Raw genomic sequence first — 21,510 nt, 5'->3', positions numbered from 1 at the left:
TTGTTACGAATACAAACCATAAAAACTGATCCACAGGTAGAATCCACATTTGGTGAATGTCAAATTTTTTTTAATTCACGCATCTGACAGATGCTTTTATGCAATGCAACTTACAGGGCCTCATAGGAACTCATAATATTCTCAAAAAGCTAAAGGTGACTCTTTGCACTGCCTCACGATGTGCACCTAAGCTCTGAAATCAGATCTTTAACTGCAAATTGGACATAATAGAGGATAATCAACATGATTAAACTCATTATGACGGCCATTTAAAAACAGGACAGAGCTGATCCTGAATCAGTCGTAGCGGATAGCGGAGTTCTGATCGATAAACATGTGGCAGAATCACTGATTCAAGAAAAGTGAAAACAGTGTGTTTACAGGCGGCAGAAGATGTATAGTGATTATTTGAGACGAAGCAAACACAGAGCGAGCTATTCTTAGAGTCTTTCATCATGAGAGGAGAGAGACTGGAGGATGGTGAAGAGAGGGAAGAACCAGAAAGAGACAAAGCGTATGGAATGGGTTGTGATAGAAAGAACAGGTGGATGAAACGGGGGAGGAGAGAGAGATGAGATGAAGGTGGGGAAGGACTGGGGGTGGAGGTGATGAAGGATGTTAAAAATCTCTGAATGTGTAAACCTGCAAAGGAGAAGTCGGTGCTATGATTCAGAGAAGAAAATTACTGCTGAGACAAGCAGGAGAGAGAGAGAGAGAGAGAGAAAAAGAGAGAGAAGAGAGACCTTTTAAGGAGATAAAAGCTAAATACAGCATCCGAGTTACTATTCATTCTTCATCCATGCATGCATTCCTGTATTCCTCCATCCATCCATCAATCCTTTAATTCATTCATTTTCCATACATTTGCTTTTTCCATCCATCATCCAACCATCAATATGGATATCCAATTTTTTATCCTACCATCCCTTTATCCATATATTCTTTCATCACTCCATTGCTGTATTTGCTCATTCATCCAACTCTCCATGCATGCATTTCTTCGTTCCTCCATCTATGCATTCTTTCATCCTTCCATCATTCCATCAATGCATTTGTTCCTTCATCCATCTCTTATCCATGCATTGTTTTATTAATCCATCAATCCATCGTTCTTTCATACCTCCATACATTTGTTCTTTCATCCATCCATCCCTCCACCCATGTATTCATTCATCTCTCCATACATTAGTTATTTTATCCATCCATCTCCCAATCCATGAATTTATTCATCTCTCCTCCATACTGTACATTTGTTCTTTTATCCATCCATCAATCTGTCTATCCAATCTTTTATCCTTTCATCCCTTCATCCATATATTCTTTCTTTACTCATTTATTTCTTCGTTCCTTCATCTATGCATTCTTTCATCCTTCCATCACTCCATTTATGCATTTGTTCCTTCATCCATCTTTCATCCTTGCCTTGTTTTATTCATCTATCCATCCATGAGTTCTTTCATACCTCCATACATCTGATTCTCATCCAGTCACCCATGAATTCATTAATCAGTCCATACATTTGTTATTTCATCCAGCATCCATCCCTCAATCTGTCCATACATGCAATCTTTCATCCTTCCATCCCTTCAACTATATATACTTTCATCACTCCATTGCTGTATTTGTTAATTCTTTAAACTCTTCATCCATGCATTTCTTCATTAATCCATCTATGCATTCTTTCATCCTTCCATCACTCCATTTATGCATTTGTTCCTTCATCCATCTTTCATCCACACATTGTTTTATTTATCTATCCATCCATGAGTTCTTTCATACCTCCATACATCTGATTCTCATCCAGTCATCCATGAATTCATTAATCTCTCCATACATTTGTTCCTTTATTTTCATCCATCCCTCAAACTGTCCATCCATGCAATCTTTCATCCTTCCATCCCTTCATCTATATATTCTTTTATCATTCCATTTCTGTATTTGAATTCTTTAAACTCTGCATCCATGCATTTCTTCATTAATCCATCTATGCATTCTTTCATCCTTCCATCACTCTGTTTATGCATTTGTTCCTTCATCCATCTTTCATCCACACATTGTTTTATTAATCCATCAATCCATGAGTTCATTCATCTCTCCATACATTTGTTCTTTCATCAATCATTCATCCATAAATGCATCCATGCATATAATCTTTCACCCTTCCATCCATCTATCTATGAGTTTTTTCATACTTCCATACATTTGATATTTTTTCCATCCATCCATGTATTCATTCATCTCTCCATACATTAGTTATTTTATCCATCCATCTCCCAATCCATGAATTTATTCATCTCTCCTCCATACTGTACATTTGTTCTTTTATCCATCCATCAATCTGTCTATCCAATATTGTATCCTTTCATCCCTTCATCCATATATTCTTTCTTTACTCATTTATTTCTTCGTTCCTTCATCTATGCATTCTTTTATCCTTCCATCACTCCATTTATGCATTTGTTCCTTCATCCATCTTTCATCCTTGCCTTGTTTTATTCATCTATCCATCCATGAGTTCTTTCATACCTCCATACATCTGATTCTCATCCAGTCATCAATGAATTCATTAATCTCTCCATACATTTGTTCCTTTATTTTCATCCATCCCTCAAACTGTGCATACATGCAATCTTTCATCCTTCCATCCCTTCATCTATATATTCTTTCATCACTCCATTTCTGTATTTTAATTCTTTAAACTCTGCATCCATGCATTTCTTCATTAATCCATCTATGCATTCTTTCATCCTTCCATCACTCTATTTATGCATTTGTTCCTTCATCCATCTTTCATCCACACATTGTTTTATTAATCCATCAATCCATGAGTTCATTCATCTCTCCATACATTTGATCTTTCATCAATCATTCATCCATAAATGCATCCATGCATACAATCTTTCACCCTTCCATCCATCTGTTTTTTCATACTTCCATACATTTGATCTTTTTTCCATCCATCCATGTATTCATTCATCTCTCCATACATTAGTTATTTTATCCATCCATCTCCCAATCCATGAATTTATTCATCTCTCCTCCATACTGTACATTTGTTCTTTTATCCATCCATCAATCTGTCTATCCAATCTTTTATCCTTTCATCCCTTCATCCATATATTCTTTCTTTACTCATTTATTTCTTCGTTCCTTCATCTATGCATTCTTTCATCCTTCCATCACTCCATTTATGCATTTGTTCCTTCATCCATCTTTCATCCTTGCATTGTTTTATTAATCTATCCATCCATGAGTTCTTTCATACCTCCATACATCTGATTCTCATCCAGTCACCCATGAATTCATTAATCAGTCCATACATTTGTTCTTTCATCCATCATCCATTCCTCAATCTGTCCATACATGCAATCTTTCATCCTTCCATCCCTTCATCTATATATACTTTCATCACTCCATTGCTGTATTTTAATTCTTTAAACTCTGCATCCATGCATTTATTCATTAATCCATCTATGCATTCTTTCATCCTTCCATCATTCCATCCATGCATTTGTTCCTTCATCCATCTTTCATCCATGCATTGTTTTATTCATCTATCCATCCATGAGTTCTTTCATACCTCCATACATTTGATTCTCATCCAGCCATCCATGAATTCATTCATCTCTCCATACATTTGTTCTTTCATCCATCATCCATTCCTTAATCTGTCCATCCATGCAATCTTTCATCCATCCATTTTTTAAGAAATCTCTCTATACATTTGTTCTTTATCCATCCATCCCTCCACCCATGAATTAATTCATCTCTCCATACATTTGTTCTTTCATTCCTCAATCTGGCCATCCATGCAATCTTTTATCCTTCCGTCCCTTCATCCATATATTCTTTCATCACTCAGTTGCTGTATTTGCTCATTCATCCAACTCTCCATCCCTGCATTTCTTTGTTCCTTTATCTATGCATTCTTTCATCCTTTCATCATTCCGTCCATTCATTTGTTCTTCATCCATCTTTCATCCATGCATTGCTTTATTCATTAATCCCTCCATCCATGAGTTCTTTCATTCTTCCATACATCTGATTCTCATCCATCCATCCATGTATTAATAAATCTCTCCATACATTTGTTCTTTTATCCATTCATCTCTCAATCCATGAATTCATTCATCTCTCCATACATTTGTTCTTTCATCAATCATTCATCCATAAATCTGTCAATCCATACAATCTTTCATCCTTCCATCCATATATTCTTTCATTACTCATTTTATTTCTTCGTTCCTCCATTTATGCATTCTTTCATCCTTCCATCACTCCATCCATGCATTTGTTCCTTCATCCATCTCTCATCTATATGTACTTTCATACCTCTATACATTTGATTCTACATTTGTTCTTTCACCCATCATCCATCAATTACTATATTTATCCATGCAATCTTGTACCCTTCCATCCCTTCATCCATATATTCTTTTATCAGTCTGCTGTATTTGTTCCTTCATCCATCTCTCATCCATGCATTCTTTTATTCATCCATCCATCCCTGAGTTCTTTCATAACTCCATACATTTGATCTTTTTTATCCATCATACATCCCTCAATCTGTCCATACATGCAATCTTTCATCCCTCCATCCATATATTCTTTCATCACTCCGTTGCTATATTTGTTCATTCATCCATCCCTCCATTCATGTATTCATTCATCTCTCCATACATTTGTTCTTTCATCCGTCATTCATCCATAAATCAGTCCATCCATGCAATCTCTCGTCCTTCCATCCATCCATCTATATATTCAGACAGATTTTTCATTTCATTTCTTCCTTCCTCCATTTATGCATTCTTTCATCCTTCCAAAGTCTGGCGGGATGTTTAGATGCAAAATGAGACAAAATAATCAGGAGAAGAAAGATGCTTAAAAAGCATGTATAAATGGCTTGGGAGTATTGAGGAGCTTAGGTAGCGTTTAGAAAACAGTGACGTTTAGGGAGCACGTGTAAACAGCTCAGGAGCACAGACGTGTTTAGGGATTGTGCTCAGGAAGCTGTGATGTTCCAGTAATGAATTATAACAGAGGACCTTTCAAAACACAGTTTAGAGAGCATGCATAGCTGACATGCGGGTGAGACAATTATGGCGAATATTCATTTTTTGGGTAAATTATACATTTAAGCTGTCAGGTTTGACACTAGTAAAGTTGTGTCTAGGGAGTGTGTGCAAACTTCAGACTTGAGAAAGAACTAAATATGCTTTGGTGGCAGTCACCTTCACAAAACACTGCAGTGCTTCATCAAAATATCCTCCTAACATCTGCCACCAACCACGCTGATTACACAAACATAAAATACACACAAACACACACGCACGCACGCACACAGATTTTGTGAGATGAAGTGAGCATAAATTAAGCACACATTTGAATTTATTAAGTTATGCATCATGTTCTTTCTTTACAGTATACGGTAAATCATCTTGGCAATTCGGGAACATAAATTTAACTTTGCTTTAAAAGCAAAATAATGAAATGACCCGTTCTCACCTCTAAATTCATCTCTCAACGGTTCTCCACAAGCACACTCCTCTATACTTTAAATAAACTGAAATTGAACCACGTTTTTCAGAAAGCAGTAATTCCATCTCGTTCCCCGTGCTTGGCATATTTGACTCATCATCAATAATTCATGCAATCTATATACATAAACAGACAAACAAGTTTCCCAATAACAGCCCAGCAAACAGAGCTGAAGTGAGTGCGCCAGCTAGACACAGGCGTATAATCATTTCTGTCACACACCCACGCAATGAAAAACAATGAGGCTGAAGAGCTTTCTCGTGATGTTGGCAGGTGATAGGATGATTCAGACCCTGATCCAGCCGATTAACATTTGGACAGCCATTACTATATTCGGACAGCTGGTTCTACATTACTTTAACAAGTAGATCACATGATACATAGATCGATAAAACACTGGACAGTTAAAGTGAGGATATAACAATACAATACTAGATGAACACACCAGGAGTGACAACTGTAGAGATTATAATAATAACTCTTAGAAGCGGTTTCACAGACAGGGTTTAGATCAAGCCAAGACTAGGACTTGGTTATATTGGGACATTTAAGTAGTTTTTACAAACATACGTTACAAAAACAGTCTTGTTTAAGACAGCTCAAACATACATTATGTAGTCTGGGACTAGATTTAAGCCTTGTCTGGGAATTCGCCACTCAGTGTTCACACAAACAGGCAATAACAAGCTGCAGTTTCCAACTTGATGGTTTTCTATTTTTAATATTTTTAAAAATAGTTTTATAGTGTTATCTTTGGTTTAAATGAACCTTTAAAATTAGATGGAGACAGACAGACAGACAGAGAGACAGATGGGCAGGCAGTGCAAAAGACAGACAGAAACAAACAGGCATACAAAACACAGATAGGACAGACAGACAGATATGCAGACAGAGCAACAAACAGACAGGCAGACAAAGAGACAAACAGAAAGACAGACAGATATGCAGACAGAGCAAAAGACAGACAGGCAGACAAAGAGACAAACAGACAGACAAATAGGCAGGCAGAGCGAAAAATAAAAAGAAACAGACAGACAAACAGACAGAAACAGACAAACAGACAAAGAAAAGACAGGGAAGCAGGAAGACAGTGACAGGACAGAGATACAGACAGAGAGACAGACAGATAGATAGGCAGGAAAAGCAACAGCTAGAAAGAAACAGACATGCAGACAAAGACAGGACAGCCAGACAGAAACAGACAGGACAAAAACAGGAGAGAGAGCCCGCAGACAGATAAAAATAGAACAAAGGGACAGATAGACAGGCAGCAAAGCGACAGATAGACAGAAGCAGACAGGCAGACAAAGAGACATACAGACAGAAACAGACAGCCATAAAAAGACACAAACAGAACAGAGAGACAAACAGATAAACAGACGGACAGACAGAACCCGACAAACAGACATATACAGGACAGACAAACAGACAGACAGAGAGATAGACAGGTAGAGCGACAGATAGGCAGACAGACAGGCAAACAGAGCAACAGACAGACAGACAGACAGGCAAACAGAGCAACAGACAGGCAAACAAAGAGACACAGACAGGACAGAGAGACAGACAGACAGAGAGACAGACAGACAGTTAGGCAGGCAGAGCGACAGATAGACAGAAGCAGACAGGCAGACAAAGAGACATACAGAAAGACAGACAGAAACAGACAGGCATACCGAGACACAGACAGTACAGTGAGACAGACAGACAGGCAGACAGAGCAACAGATAGACAGAAACAGACAGGCAGACAAAGAGACATACAGAAAGACAGACAGGCAAAAAGAGCAACAGACAAACAAAGAGACATACAGAAAGACAGACGGAAACAGACAGGCATACAAAGACACAGACAGGACAGAGAGACAGACAGATAGGCAGGCAGATCGACAGACAGGACAGAGAGACAAACAAACAGATAGACAGACAGACAGAGAGACATATACAGGACAGACAAACAGACAGAGAGACATATACAGGACAGACAAACAGACAGAGAGATAGACAGGCAGAGTGACAGACAGACAGAAACAGATAGGTAGAAAAAGAGACAAACAGAAAGACAGACAGGCAGCCAAGAGCAACAGACAGGCAAGCAAAGAGACATACAGAAAGACAGACAGAAACAGACAGGTATACAAAGACACAGACAGGACAGAGAGACAGACAAGCAGACATAGCGACAGATAGACAGAAACAGACAGGCAGACAAAGACACCGACAGGACAGAGAGACAGACAGGCAGACAGAGCAACCGATAGACAGAAACAGACAGGTAGAGAAAGAGGCAAACAGAAAGACAGACAGAGAGACAGATAGACAACAACAGACAGGCAGACAAAGAGACATACAGAAAGACAGATAGAAACAGACAGGCATACAAAGACACAGACAGGACAGAGAGACAGACAGACAGATAGGCAGGCAGATCGACAGCTAGACAGAAACAGACAGGCATACAAAGACACAGACAGGACAGAAAGACAGACAGAAAGGCAGACAAAGAGGCAAACAGAAAGACAGACAGGCAAACAGAGCAACAGACAAACAAAGAGACATACAGAAAGACAGACAGAAACAGACAGGCAGACAAAGACAAGACAGGACAGAGAGACAGACAGACAGACAGAAAGTTAGGCAGGCAGAGCGACAGACAGGCAAAAAAGAGACAGACAGGACAGAGAGACAAACAGATAGACAAACAGATAGACAGACAGACGGACAGACAGACAGAAACAGACAGACAGACAGAAAGATAGACAGGCAGAGTGACAGATAGACAGAAACAGATAGGCAGACAAAGAGACAAACAGAAAGACAGACAGAAACAGACAGGCATACAAAGACACAAACAGGACAGAAAGACAGACAGACAGACAGACAGACAGACAGATAGGCAGTCAGAGTGACAGAAAAAAACAGGCAGACAAAGAGACAAACAGAGAAACAGACAGGCCTACCAATACACAGACAGGACAGAGAGACAAACAGACAGGCAGACGTACAGACAGATAGACAGGGAGGCAGAGCGAAATATAGAAAGAAACAGATGGGCAGACAAACAGACAGAAAGACAGACAGGCAGACAGAGCAACAAACAGACTGAAACAGACCGGCAGACAAAGAAAGGACAGAGAAACAGGAAGACAATGACAGGAAAGAGAGACAGACAGACAGATATGCAGGTGGACCGACAGATATAAAGAAAGAAACAGACAAGCAGACAAAAAGACAGACATATGCCATGTTTATGCTTCCTCTATGCGTACATCTACTCAGCTGTGCATTTTGTTTAGGGATCATGTATCTGAATACCTCAATGAATAGAGTATTGCATTATATCAAGGTCATTCGATACTAAGGAGAAAACATACTGATACTGTAAATGAAATGTATACATTGATGCACTGTAAGTTGCTTTGAGTAAAAGCATAAATGTAAGCGTAAATGTACCGTTCTGTAATGAAGGAAGGATCTATAGATGGGGACCAGTGATTGATCTCTAACTGTCTTACAAACTTTCAACTTTTCCAATAGACATACAGTACACACACAGACAAAAGTCAGAAACAAATTGATCCACTTACAGTTTTTCAGAAAACACATTTCACACAGACATAATAAGCGTCACAGGCATCCAATCTAACCATGCAACACTTCCTCATCTCTCTCTCTTTCTCTCTCTCTCTTTCCTCCATCTGTCTGACAGATTGACCTTCTCTGACCTTTATAAAGTTTTTAATTAGGATCTGTGCTTCTTGCTGACATGCACTATGGGGTATGTGGCTTGAGGGAGGGGCCTGTGGATATGAAATTAATCTGTCAATCAAAGGGAAAACCTATGAGCAGAATGAAGCACCAGGCCAATCAGCGGCCAGGATTTAGAGTGTGCGCAGACGATGATGTCATAATGCGGAGAGCAGCGGTCGACTTTTAGACTTCACACAAGCAGATGTACATACATATTGAAACACTTGAACTTAAACCACCAATGATGAGTGAAACGCTGAATTGATGCATGCAAATGAAGAATTAGCTTTATCAGGACTGCAGAGACTTCTTATATCTGTTTCTCCAAATGGTTTTTAGGAATGTACCATGGTACATCTTGAATTAGAGCCTGGATTTAAATATCAGTGCTATATGAAAACTACAGCATTCAGCACCACAGTATGAAAGCATCACTGTAAGGTCATAGGTTTGATTTCCAGAAAAACACATACTGATAAAATGTATAGACTGAATGCATTGTAAGTTATACTCCATAAATGCATAAATGTACTTGTAAATCCTAATAGTATCCTATCATGTGATATGCAGTGTGATGGAGATACTAACCAGTGCGAGGATTGATGCTGAAGAAGTTCTGGGGGTTGCCGCTGGAAATGCGAAATGAAAGTCTGGGCTCGGTTTCCGTGGCGTCAGGGTCCTGTGCGTGAATCTGAATGACAGACTGGTCCTTCGGGGAGTTTTCCGGAATGGTGGCATGATACATGGGTTCAGATGTGAGGGGAGCGTTATCATTAACATCTTCAACCTATTCAAACACACAAAAAACAAAAACTTAATAAAATCAGAAAGACTGAAATCAATATTTAATATTAGAATAGTTTTTGACCCTGTTTATGAAACGCATGCTAAAGCCTCTTATTACACGGCTCTCTGGAATGCTTGATTCTGATTGGTCAGTTGAGACATTTGCAGGTTCGTTCTTTTCGAATAATAACCGCTCCAAAATAATAACGCATAGCCGGACTACTTGCACGAGTAATATCGCTCCGCGCCAATAAAGATCAATAAAGATTACTGTCTGTGTGGCGCCATCTTGTGACAAACACGACACCCACGACAAGAGACAGACAGCTTACTAAGACTGAACTTGACAAAATAGAGCATGACAGCTACGAAGCCAACACACAAAAAAATACAGAATGGGGATTAAAACTTCTCAAAGAGAAAAAATGGAGACAAGTATGAAGCAGAGGATCTTTATAAGGTATTACGATCATTTTATGCATCTGTGCAAAGTTTCGCGGAAGGATTAAAATGTTAATCTAAAACAAATATGCCAATAAAATGTTTCAAATTCATATTCATGTCCAGTTTTTTTTCTTATGTGGCAAGTAGCCGTGTAATAAGCGGGATAATGTAGAGGCAGCCGGTAGTTATTGGGAAATAAGCCCCTTCAGTGTGATACAAGACCCTCCGCTTCGCGTCGGGTCCTGATCACACTGTCGGGGCTTATTTCCCAATAACTACCGGCTGCCTCTACATTATCCCTTACATAATCCAATATTGAAATTTGGAGCATCAAAGTTTGATTTTACTCATTGATTTTAATCTTTGACATGATATTACTCAGTCAATATTAAAGATATCAAAGTTATATTATCACACAATATTCTTTATATTATGTATTTATTTTTATTTTATGTAGAAAACGATAAAAAAAGGGTGATTCACATTTCGCATCTTAAGCGCGCTCAAGTTTATTATTTCAAATGTAGACATGCAGTATGCGCGCTCATAATGGAAGTGACACGGTCATGATACGCACTCGGTGCGAAGCACACGTTATTCCAGGCGTGTCCGCACCGCATCGAGTTAAAAACATTTCAACTTTTCTACAATGCCGCAAGCGCACCTCAGGTCATGTGACAAAAAGACGGCCGCGGATTTAGACTAAAAATGTGAACCGCCCCTAAAGCTGCTTTTTCCAGACTGGGTCGCATATTTCAAACTAACATAGACACACACACACTGATATTTACCTGTATGTACACCTGTAGTGCTGCTGACTGAGGAACCACGCCCAGATCTGTGGCGTACACCGTCAGCCAATAGGAGTCCTGCGTTTCTCGGTCCAACAGATCAGTAGTGTAGATCACACCTGTAAAAGCAAATCAATAAAAATGTTAATTCACACATCAGATTTATATATATAATTTTAGATCAATTCACGTATACACCGTGACCGAACACAAAACAAAATGAGAGAACCTCAAGCGAAAAACCCAAAATAAATCCTTGACCCTCTGACCTCAACAACAACCCGACATTTAAACTTTCCACATAACCGTAAATTGCGGCCTTCATGTTTGAAAGCAAAAATTATACTTCGTACATGGTCACAAAAAACAAAAGGAGACAATAAAGTTAATTGTTAAAGAACTGACACTAACACTTTGTTGGTGCAGCTCTAACCAAAGATGTTTTTGTGTGTCGTCTGGGATTATATAGGTTTGCAAAATTCAAGCAATAAAACTTGTGTTCATACTATCTAAAGTTTCGTCATGATAAAGGTTACTTTTGAGTGCAAAATATTAACAATAACTATAAAAACTGTGATTTTCTTTATTTAAAGTAAAGTACTAAAGTAGTGTAAAGTAGATTTTTTTACATTGTTACTAAAGTATTACAGATGCAACTCCTGTCAACACTGATATAAACCGAATGCTCTCGGCACGTATTATATGCTCATGTAATACCTTCGCTTCAAATCTGCTTAATCCTGGCCTAACGCCATTCAGTAATATGTTTTGTTGGCAGAATCCATTAAAAGTCTGATAAAAAATACTAATTTATAAGAAAACATGTCAGATGCACTTAAAGGATTAGTCCATTTTCTTAAAAGAAAAATCCAGATAATTTACTCACCACCATGTCATCCAAAATGTTGATGTCTTTCTTTGTTCAGTCGAGAAGAAATTATGTTTTTTGGGGAAAACATTGCAGGATTTTTCTCATTTTGATGGACTTTAATAGAGCCCAACATTTAATACTTAACTCAACACTTCACAGTTTTTTTCAACAGAGTTTCAAAGGACTATAAACAATCCCAAACGAGACATAAGGGTCTTATCTAGTGAAACGATTGTCATTTTTGACAATAAAAGTAACAAATATACACTTTTAAAGCACAACTTCTCGTCATGTAGATCCGGTCGTGATGCGCCAGCTGACCTCACGCAATACGTCATGACGTCAAGAGGTCACAGAGAACGAATGTGAAACTCCGCCCCAGTGTTTACAAGCGTCTTGAAAGAGGACCGTTCCGACGTTGTTGTATGTCAACTGATACTAATTAATGTCTTTGTGTCAGTTTATTGTTTACAATGGTCCGCAAATGTGCGTTTTATATATGTAACACGTGACCTCCCTACGTCACTACGCATTTGCGTTGGGTCGCGCTGGACCGGACCTTGACGAAAAGTTGTGTTTTAAAAGTACATATTTTTATTTTTCTTGTCAAAAATGACAATCGTTTTGCTAGTTAAGACCTTATGCCTCCTTTGGGATCGTTTATAGTCCTTTGAAACTCAGTTATAAAAACTATTATGTGTTGAGTTAAGTATTAAATGTTGGGCTCTATTGAAGTCCATTAAAATGAGAAAAATCCTGCAATGTTTTCCTCAAAAAACATAATTTCTTCTCGACTGAACAAAGAAAGACATCAACATTTTGGATGACATAGTGGTGAGTAAATTATCTGGATTTTTCTTTTAAGAAAATGGACTAATCCTTTAAGAGGATTTTGCATCTGAGCTCTTTATGTTTTTGTCCTAAATTGCACTGAAAAAAGATTTATTGATACAACTTTAAAAAGTTAATTTTCATACTGCCTTAAAATTTTAAGTTTATTCAACTTAAAAATATTAGATAGCTCCAAACATGGTCGAGTCAACTCATATTTTTAAGTCGATTAAACTCAAACTTTTGAGGCAGCACAAACACCTACTTTTTTAAGTTGAACCTACAAATCTTAAATTTTTTACAGTGCATATACTTTTCTGTACCATTTTGTAGTATTTAAAGAGCAACTATCTTCCGATTCACAATTTTTTTTCAGATCGATGAGTTTTGTACAAAATTAATGCGTTTGAGGAAAGCAGGGATATCTGGAGCTACAAAAATGTACGGTATGTGGAAAATAATGTGTTTTTTAACCATAAACCATGTGAACACATTGTATTAATATACCAAATAGCATTGTTTTTTTAGCAATTAAATTGGTACACTTTATTGTGTTGATCCATTTTAGACGAATTTTAGATCTAAAATGCATACAGTAGATGGTATGAATACATTAGTAGGCTACGTCATTTGGGACACAACTCAAACATCCTCTAGAAGAGCAGTCTTGAAACTACTAAACTGAATCCTTGCAATGTCATTTCACTTTTAAATATTTTAATAAAATGTGGAAACATGTTTACTATTAAGTAGGTTTCTGGCTAGATACTACTCATTTTAAGAGTAAATTATTCACACGTTAGACATGGTGAATTTCTGTAAGAGAGCTGAAGCAACATCAGGAAAGGTTTTGTGTCTGGGTTTTAGTGTGTGTGCACGTGTGACATTAATAATTCAATGTGTTAGCCTGTAGGATTCATAAAATCCTTTAGTTCATTGTGTTAGAGTGAGAGCACATGTACTGTAATATATTCAGACCGGGAGAACTGCCTCAGGATTCAGGAACCCCAAAAAGTGAGAGAGAGAAAGATAGATAGATTTATAGACAGTGAAATAGACTTTTCTCTGAGGTAATATAAACTCACTTTAGCCAATCAGACACACAGATTGGTCCGACCTCGACAAACCATTGAGTCATGTCACACAATTTACCACAAACCAGCATAGCTCATTCAGCTACACTACACACATACTGAAGAAAAGTGCAACTAAATTGTTTTATCAAAGTATTTTACCTCACAAAACTGGGTCAATATTGTCAAGGCTAAGAATCTAATGATCTGTTCAAGATCAATGAACACAGAAATAATCAGATGAAACCAAAAATCACTGAGATAGTAGAAGTATATTATTGCACAAAGCACGGAAGTCCAATGCAGGTCATATAAAACATCACAATATACATACATACATAGAGAAAGAGAGAGAGAGAGAGAGAGAGAGAGAGAGAGAGAGAGAGAGAGACCTTCTAAAACAGGGGTCGGCAACAGGCGGCCCGCGGGCCAAAAGTGGCCCGCCAGCTATATTTTCTGGCCCACCGGATTAATTTGAAGTCCGTTTTTTAATTTTTTTTTTAATCAGACTTTTTTTATTTTACAATAACAGTTTACAAAAATGGCCCCGTGTATCATTCCTTCATTCGTTTTTTCAAATCAAAACCAAAAAGAAAATAAAGAAAAACGACTTGTTTTTCTATTATTTATTTCCTGAACTAAAATCAAACGACTCGTTTTCTGAATGTGCGCTCAGATCAAAATAAAAAAATGAATGAAAACGGGTTCGGACAAATTTTAATTGAACACCTTAGCAGACATATACCAATGAAATAAATTTAAACAGATCAGGTACTAACAGATTACATTTTAATAAGGGTTTTAATAAGGGCTTGAATAGCAACCATGCTTTCCTGTAAGTCTCATTCGCTTACAGTCTGACTTTTGAACTTTTTTCATTATTATTTATTTGCGTATAACACACTGACAAATAGCAAGAATGTCCTGAAAAAAATGCGTATAATAGCTATCTTAACGCGCCGCTCTTTCTCGTTCTCTTTCTCTACCAGCGCATCCGCGATCATAACTGTCATTAGAGTTTGAACATACTTCTAAAACACAATCGATCAAATAATTGCAGAGGTATGACTTCATGAATCATTTGCAAATTTACCTCGTAAATCATGTCAATTCATCACGCGTGAAGACGTTAAACTCCGTGACATTGCAAATTACTGAAAAGTAATTGCTGGCTTTTAGAAACCACTACAAAATATGATAAAAATAAACTCTTTTACTGCAGTAATATTTTAACTAATACAATTTTAAAGTAGATTTGAAAGGAATACTGTTGTGTTCTGCTACTTGAACTTGGGGCTCGAGCCCGACCTAAGGTTCGACCTGCCTTCGAAAACAGCAAGTCAAGTTCGTTTACCGTTAATTATTAAGACTAAATGGGCAGGTAAATTCGTTAAAAAAATGAAAGTAATCCGCCAAAATATGGTTTTACATGTCTATTAAAATAAAGCCATTATTAATTTTCCTAACGCATAGTTCTTTGATCTTTACCTCCGTTTAAAACGTTATAAATTTGGCAAAGGAGGATGTTCAGCAATTTGAACAGCAACTCCGCAACCAACTATGGTTTCGGTTTATGATGGTGAGAAATTTGAGTGAGAGGCTTTGTCCTATTTAATTTATTATTTATATTTCATTATAAATACAATGAATACAATGTTAAAATAATATTTTTATTGGCACGAACACAATTTTTGTATAACATTTAAAATCATCTGTCTCTTTTCATTAGAGACATTTGAATGTGAGATTCTGGAAACGTGACGTTAAGTTTTGCGGACCCGTCAGGTCGGGAAATAAAGCGGGTGAACACAAAGTGTATGAATGTATGAATAGAACCTTGTCGGAGCTGGACAAAAAACAGTCCAGCGGAGACCTCCTTAAACCTTAGGTGTGTATGTGTGTGTCCCGGATAAATATTAATAAAAAAAGGAATAGTTCAAAAGTCGGACTGTAAGAGTATTTCATGAGAGCATAAATTCCTGTAATATTACCACTATAGTACTTGATCTGTTTAAAATGATTTCATTGATATATTATGCCTATAAAGGAGTTAAATAAAAAAAATGTCTAATCCAGTAATTAATTTTTTTATCTGAGCACACAATCAGAATACCCGTGGTGGTTAATTTTTTCATTTTTGTTTTTAATTTGAAAAAAAAAAACGATTGAACGAATGATACACAGACCCATTACCATGTTTTTAGCAATTTTAATGCCGTCTTTCGTCTTTTAAATAGGAAATAAAGACAATGTTTCTTGACAAAAGATCAGATAGCCTATACTAGGGTAATTCAAAATAAGACGCAAGTGTGCCAACAACAGTTGGCCCGCCATCTACTGGCTAAAAAAAATATTGGCCCGCGGCCAGAGTTACTTGCCGACCCCTGTTCTAAAAGCTAAATACATCATTCTGTCTGAGATTTTATCCATCATTCATCCATATTTGCATTCTTTTATCCCTTCATACATGCGTTCTTCAATCCATCAATCTCTCAATCCATGAATCCTTTCATCCTTTCAACACTCCATCCATGCATTTGTTCCTCCATCCATTCTTCCATTCATGAGTTCTTTTATAGCTCCATGCATTTGTTCTTTTATCCACCCATCTCTCAATTCATAAATTAATTAATTAATTTCTCTATACATTTGTTTCTTCATCCATCTCTCATCTATGCATTCTTTTATTCTTCCATTCCTCCATCCACGAGTTCTTTCATACCTCCATACATTTGTTCTTTTATCCACCCATCTCTCAATCCATTAATTTATTCATTTCTCCATACGTTGGTTCTTTCTTCTATCCATCCCTCTGCCCATGATTTCATTTATCTCTCAATACATTTGTTCTTTTTATCCATCATTCATTCACTCATCCATGCATGCATGCAATCTTTTATCCTTCCATCCCCTCATCCATATATTCTTACATCAGTCTGTTGCTGTATTTCATCAAAACTCTCCATTCATGCATTTTTTAGTTCCTCCATCTATGCATTGTTTCATCCTTCTCTCACTCAATCCATGCATTTGTTCCTCCATCCATCTCTCATCCATGCATTCTTTATACATCCATCCATCCATGTATCCGTTCATTTCTAAATACATTTCTTCTTTTATCCATACATCCATCCCTCTGCCCATGAATTCATTTATCTTTCCATACATTTCTTCTTTTTATCCATCATTCATCTATCCATGCAATCTTTCATCCTTCCATCCCTTCATCCATATATTCTTTCATAACTCTGCTGTATTTGCTCATTTATCATTCAACTCTCCATCCATGCATTTCTTTGTTCCTCCATCTTTGCATTCTTTTATCTTTCCATCACTCAATCCATGCATTCTGTTATTCATCCATCCCTCCATCCTACATACATACATACATACATAGAGAGAGAGAGAGAGAGAGAGAGAGAGAGAGAGAGAGAGAGAGAGAGAGAGAGAGAGAGAGATCCCTTCAATCTCTCAATCCATGAATGTATTCATCTACACATTCTTTCATCCTTTCAACACTCCATCCATGCATTTGTTCCTCCATCCATTCTTCCATTCATGAGTTCTTTTATAGCTCCATGCATTTGTTATTTTATCCACCCATTTCTCAATTCATAAATTAATTAATTAATTTCTCTATACATTTGTTCTTTCATCCATCACTCAATCCATGCATTCTGTTATTCATCCATCCCTCCATCCTTGAGTTCTTTCATACCTCCGTACATTTGATCTTTCATCCACCCATCTATCCATATATTCATTCATCTCTACATACATTTCTTCTTTTATCCACCCATCCATCCATCCCTCTGCCCATGAATTCATTGAAATCTCAATACACTTCTTCTTTTTATCCATCATTCATCCATCCATGCATGCAATCTTTCATCCTTCCATCCCTTCATCCATATATTCTTTCATCACTCCGCTGTATTTGCATATTCATCATTCAACTCTCAATCAATGAATTTCTTTGTTCCTCCATCTATGCATTCTTTTATATTTCCATCACTCAATCCATGCATTCTGTTATTCATCCATCCATCCCTCCATCCTTGAGTTCTTTCATACCTCCGTGCATTTGATCTTTCATCCACCCATCTATCCATGTATTCATTCATCTCTCCATACATGTGTTCTTCTATCCATACATCTCTCAATCCATGAAATTATTAATCCATGCATTCTTTCATCCTTTCCACACTCCATCCATCCATTTGTTCCTTTATCCATCTCTCATCCATGTATTCTTTCATAACTCTATACATTTGATCTTTTATCCAACCGTCCATGTATTCATTCATCTCTACATACATTTCTTCTTTTATCCACCCATCCATCCATCCCTCTGCCCATGAATTCATTGATCTCTCAATACACTTCTTCTTTTTATCCATCATTCATCCATCCATGCATGCAATCTTTCATCCTTCCATCCCTTCATCCATATATTCTTTCATCACTCTGCTGTATTTGCATATTCATCATTCAACTCTCAATCAATGAATTTATTCATCTATGCATAGTTTCATCCTTCTCTCACTCAATCCATGCATTTGTTTCCTTCATCCCTCTCTCATTCATGCATTATTTTATTCATCCATCCCTCCATCCACGAGATCCTTCATACGGTGCCTCCATACATTTGATATTTCATCCATCCATTAATGTAGTTATTAATCTCTACATACATTTGTTCTTTTATCCATCATCCATCCATCCATCCATGCAATCTTTCATCCTTCTATGCCTTCATTTATATATTCTTTCATCAGTCAGTTGCTGTATTTGTTCATCCATCCATCCATCCATTTCTTCGTTCCTCTATCTATGCATTATTTCATCCTTCAATCACTCAATCCATGCATTTGTTCCTTCATCCATCTCTCATCCATGCATTCTTTTATTCATCCATCCATCCCCCGATCTTTGAGTTCTTTCATACCTCCATGCATTTGATCTTTCATCCACCCATCTATCCATGTATTCATTCATCTCTCCATACAGTACATGTGTTCTTCTATCCATCTCTCAATCAATGAATTTATTCATCTATGCATTCTTTTATCCTTTCAACACTCCATCCATGCATTTGTTCCTCCATCCATCACTCATCCATGCATTCTTTTATTCATCCATCCATCCATCCCTCCATCCTTGGGTTCTTTCATACCTCCATGCATTTGATCTTTCATCCACTCATCTATCCATGTATTCATTCATCCATCCATGAATGCAGTTTTTGATCCTCCCTTCCCTTCATCCATATATTCATTCATCACTCTGCTGTATTTGCTTATTCTTCATTCAACTCTCCATTCATGCATTTCTTTGTTCCTCCATCTATGCATTCTTACATCCTTCCGTCACTCAATCCATGCATTTGTTCATTCATCCATCTCTCATTCATGCATTCTTTTATTCATCCATCCATCCCTCCAACCTTAAGTTCTTACATGCCTCCATGCATTTGATCTTTCATCCACCCATCTATCCATGTAATCGTTTATCTCTCTATACATGTGTTCTTCTATCCATCCATCTCTCAATCCATGAATTTATTAATCTATGCACTCTTTTATCTTTTCAACACTCAATCCATACATTTGTTCCTTCATCCATCTCTCATCCATGTATTTGTTTATTCATCCATCCCTCCATCCATGAGTTCTTTTATAACACCATGCATTTGTTTTTTATCCATCCATGCATGCACTCATTGAATTCATTGATCTCTCCATACATTTGTTCTTTTTATCCATCATCCATCCAATCTCTCATCCTTCCATCCCTTATCCAAATATTCTTTCATCACTCCATTTATGCATTTGTTCCTTCATCCATCTCATCATTCATTCATCTCTCATCCATGCATCTTTTATTCATCCATCCCTTCATCCTTGAGTTCTTTCATACCTCCATAAATTTCATCTTTCATCCACCCACGTATTTAGTCATCTCTCCATATGGGTGATTCTCACGAAACCATTGAAACACCACGGCACTAATGATTTTAGCTTTAAAATGTGTAATATAGTAACATTAAAAAGCATCAGAATTAACACAATACTGTGTTCTACCTTGCACAATGTGTGATTTCGACATAAGAATTTATAATTGTACATTTTATCTCATTTTCTGCTGAAATTCTCATTACCGCAATGTGTCCGGCTGTGTTTGAACCTGCGTTATGTTGTAATTTAATCAAATTAACACAAAAAATATTAAGAAAAAAAATGGATGTTTTGCTAGACTACATTAGATGACAGAAAAAAATATTTACTGAATATTCATGTATAATAATAATGAAGAAAAATTAGGAAAATGATGTGTCCATGCCTGATGTTCTCATCCTCCGCAACACTTTTTGAGAACAGTTTAAGCACACATACAGAATTTTAATAAAGTTTGATTTTGAGTGACCAAGCACATGGACCAGTTACTTCAAGATGGCTACCAGGTAAGATCATTTTTTTACAGTTAATTTCAAATATTGTCTTGTCAGAATGCTTACACGACATTTTGATTATCATTACCACAACAGATGCTTATTAAATGTTAATTTAATTAATAGAAGCATAATACTTTGATTTTAAATGCATGTGCAGAATCTCCAAATTATGTTCTTTCAGGTTTGTCATGTCATTTTGAAAATATGTCAGTGTTGATGTTTTCTGACTGTTGTGGTAATGAGATTTTTTTAGGACTAATTTTTTAAATTATGTTACAAAAAGTGTTAAATGATAAATAAAAGTTTTTAAATTAATGTTCCCATTTACTCCAGACTTTGTTTTTCAATGTCTGGTGGGAAAAAAAGTAAATTTAAGCAATTTTTACATTTTCATGCCTGACATTTTTAAAACCAAGTTTTCGTGAGAATCACCCATATATGTGTTCTTCTATCCATCAATCTCTCAATCCATGAATTTATTCATCTATGCATTCTTTCATCACTCCATCCATGCATTTGTTCCTTAATCATTTCTCATCCATGCATTCTTTTATTCATTCATTCCTCCATCCATGAGTTCTTTCGTACCTCGATACATTTGATCTTTTATATTCTTCCATCACTCAGTTGCTGTATTTGTTCATCCATCCTTGCATTTCTTCATTTCTGCATCTATGCATTCTTTTATCTTGCCATCACTCAATCCATGCATTTGTTCCTTCATCCATCTCTCATCCATGCATTCTTTTATTCATCCATCCCTCCATCCATGCGTTCTTTCATACCTCCATCCATGTGTTATAACTCTCCTACGCTATCAACCATGTGTTGGGTCTAAATACATAGAAAAAATAAGCGAGTGAAAGCCTTTTTGCTTTCTTGTCAGTAGTTGTGTTCCTTCTGTCTGACCTAGAAAACAATGAATCGAAGTCTGTGTGTGAGTGTATGTGTGTGTGTGTGTGTAAATATGTGTGTT

At 37.0% G+C, this 21,510-nt stretch overlaps 1 protein-coding gene across 6 annotated transcripts in view; it reads right to left on the bottom strand.

The window, feature by feature from the left end:
* The window catches only part of fat3a (FAT atypical cadherin 3a), a 196,838-nt gene that overhangs the window by 77,903 nt on the left and 97,425 nt on the right, over positions 1 to 21,510 (bottom strand). For all 6 annotated transcript variants that reach the window (XM_055197301.2, XM_055197302.2, XM_055197303.2 and 3 more), the window contains exons 3-4: positions 11,306 to 11,424; positions 9,873 to 10,071 (exon numbers count right to left, since the gene is read on the bottom strand). In XM_055197301.2, coding sequence (XP_055053276.2) covers positions 9,873 to 10,071; positions 11,306 to 11,424 — 318 coding nt within the window. The remainder of the gene's footprint in view (positions 1 to 9,872; positions 10,072 to 11,305; positions 11,425 to 21,510) is intronic.

This window comes from Misgurnus anguillicaudatus, chromosome 24, assembly GCF_027580225.2.
Source record: "Misgurnus anguillicaudatus chromosome 24, ASM2758022v2, whole genome shotgun sequence".
Lineage (NCBI taxonomy): Eukaryota > Metazoa > Chordata > Actinopteri > Cypriniformes > Cobitidae > Misgurnus > Misgurnus anguillicaudatus.
Note: the sequence above shows the minus strand (reverse complement) of the source record. Positions and strands in the feature narration are given on the sequence as shown.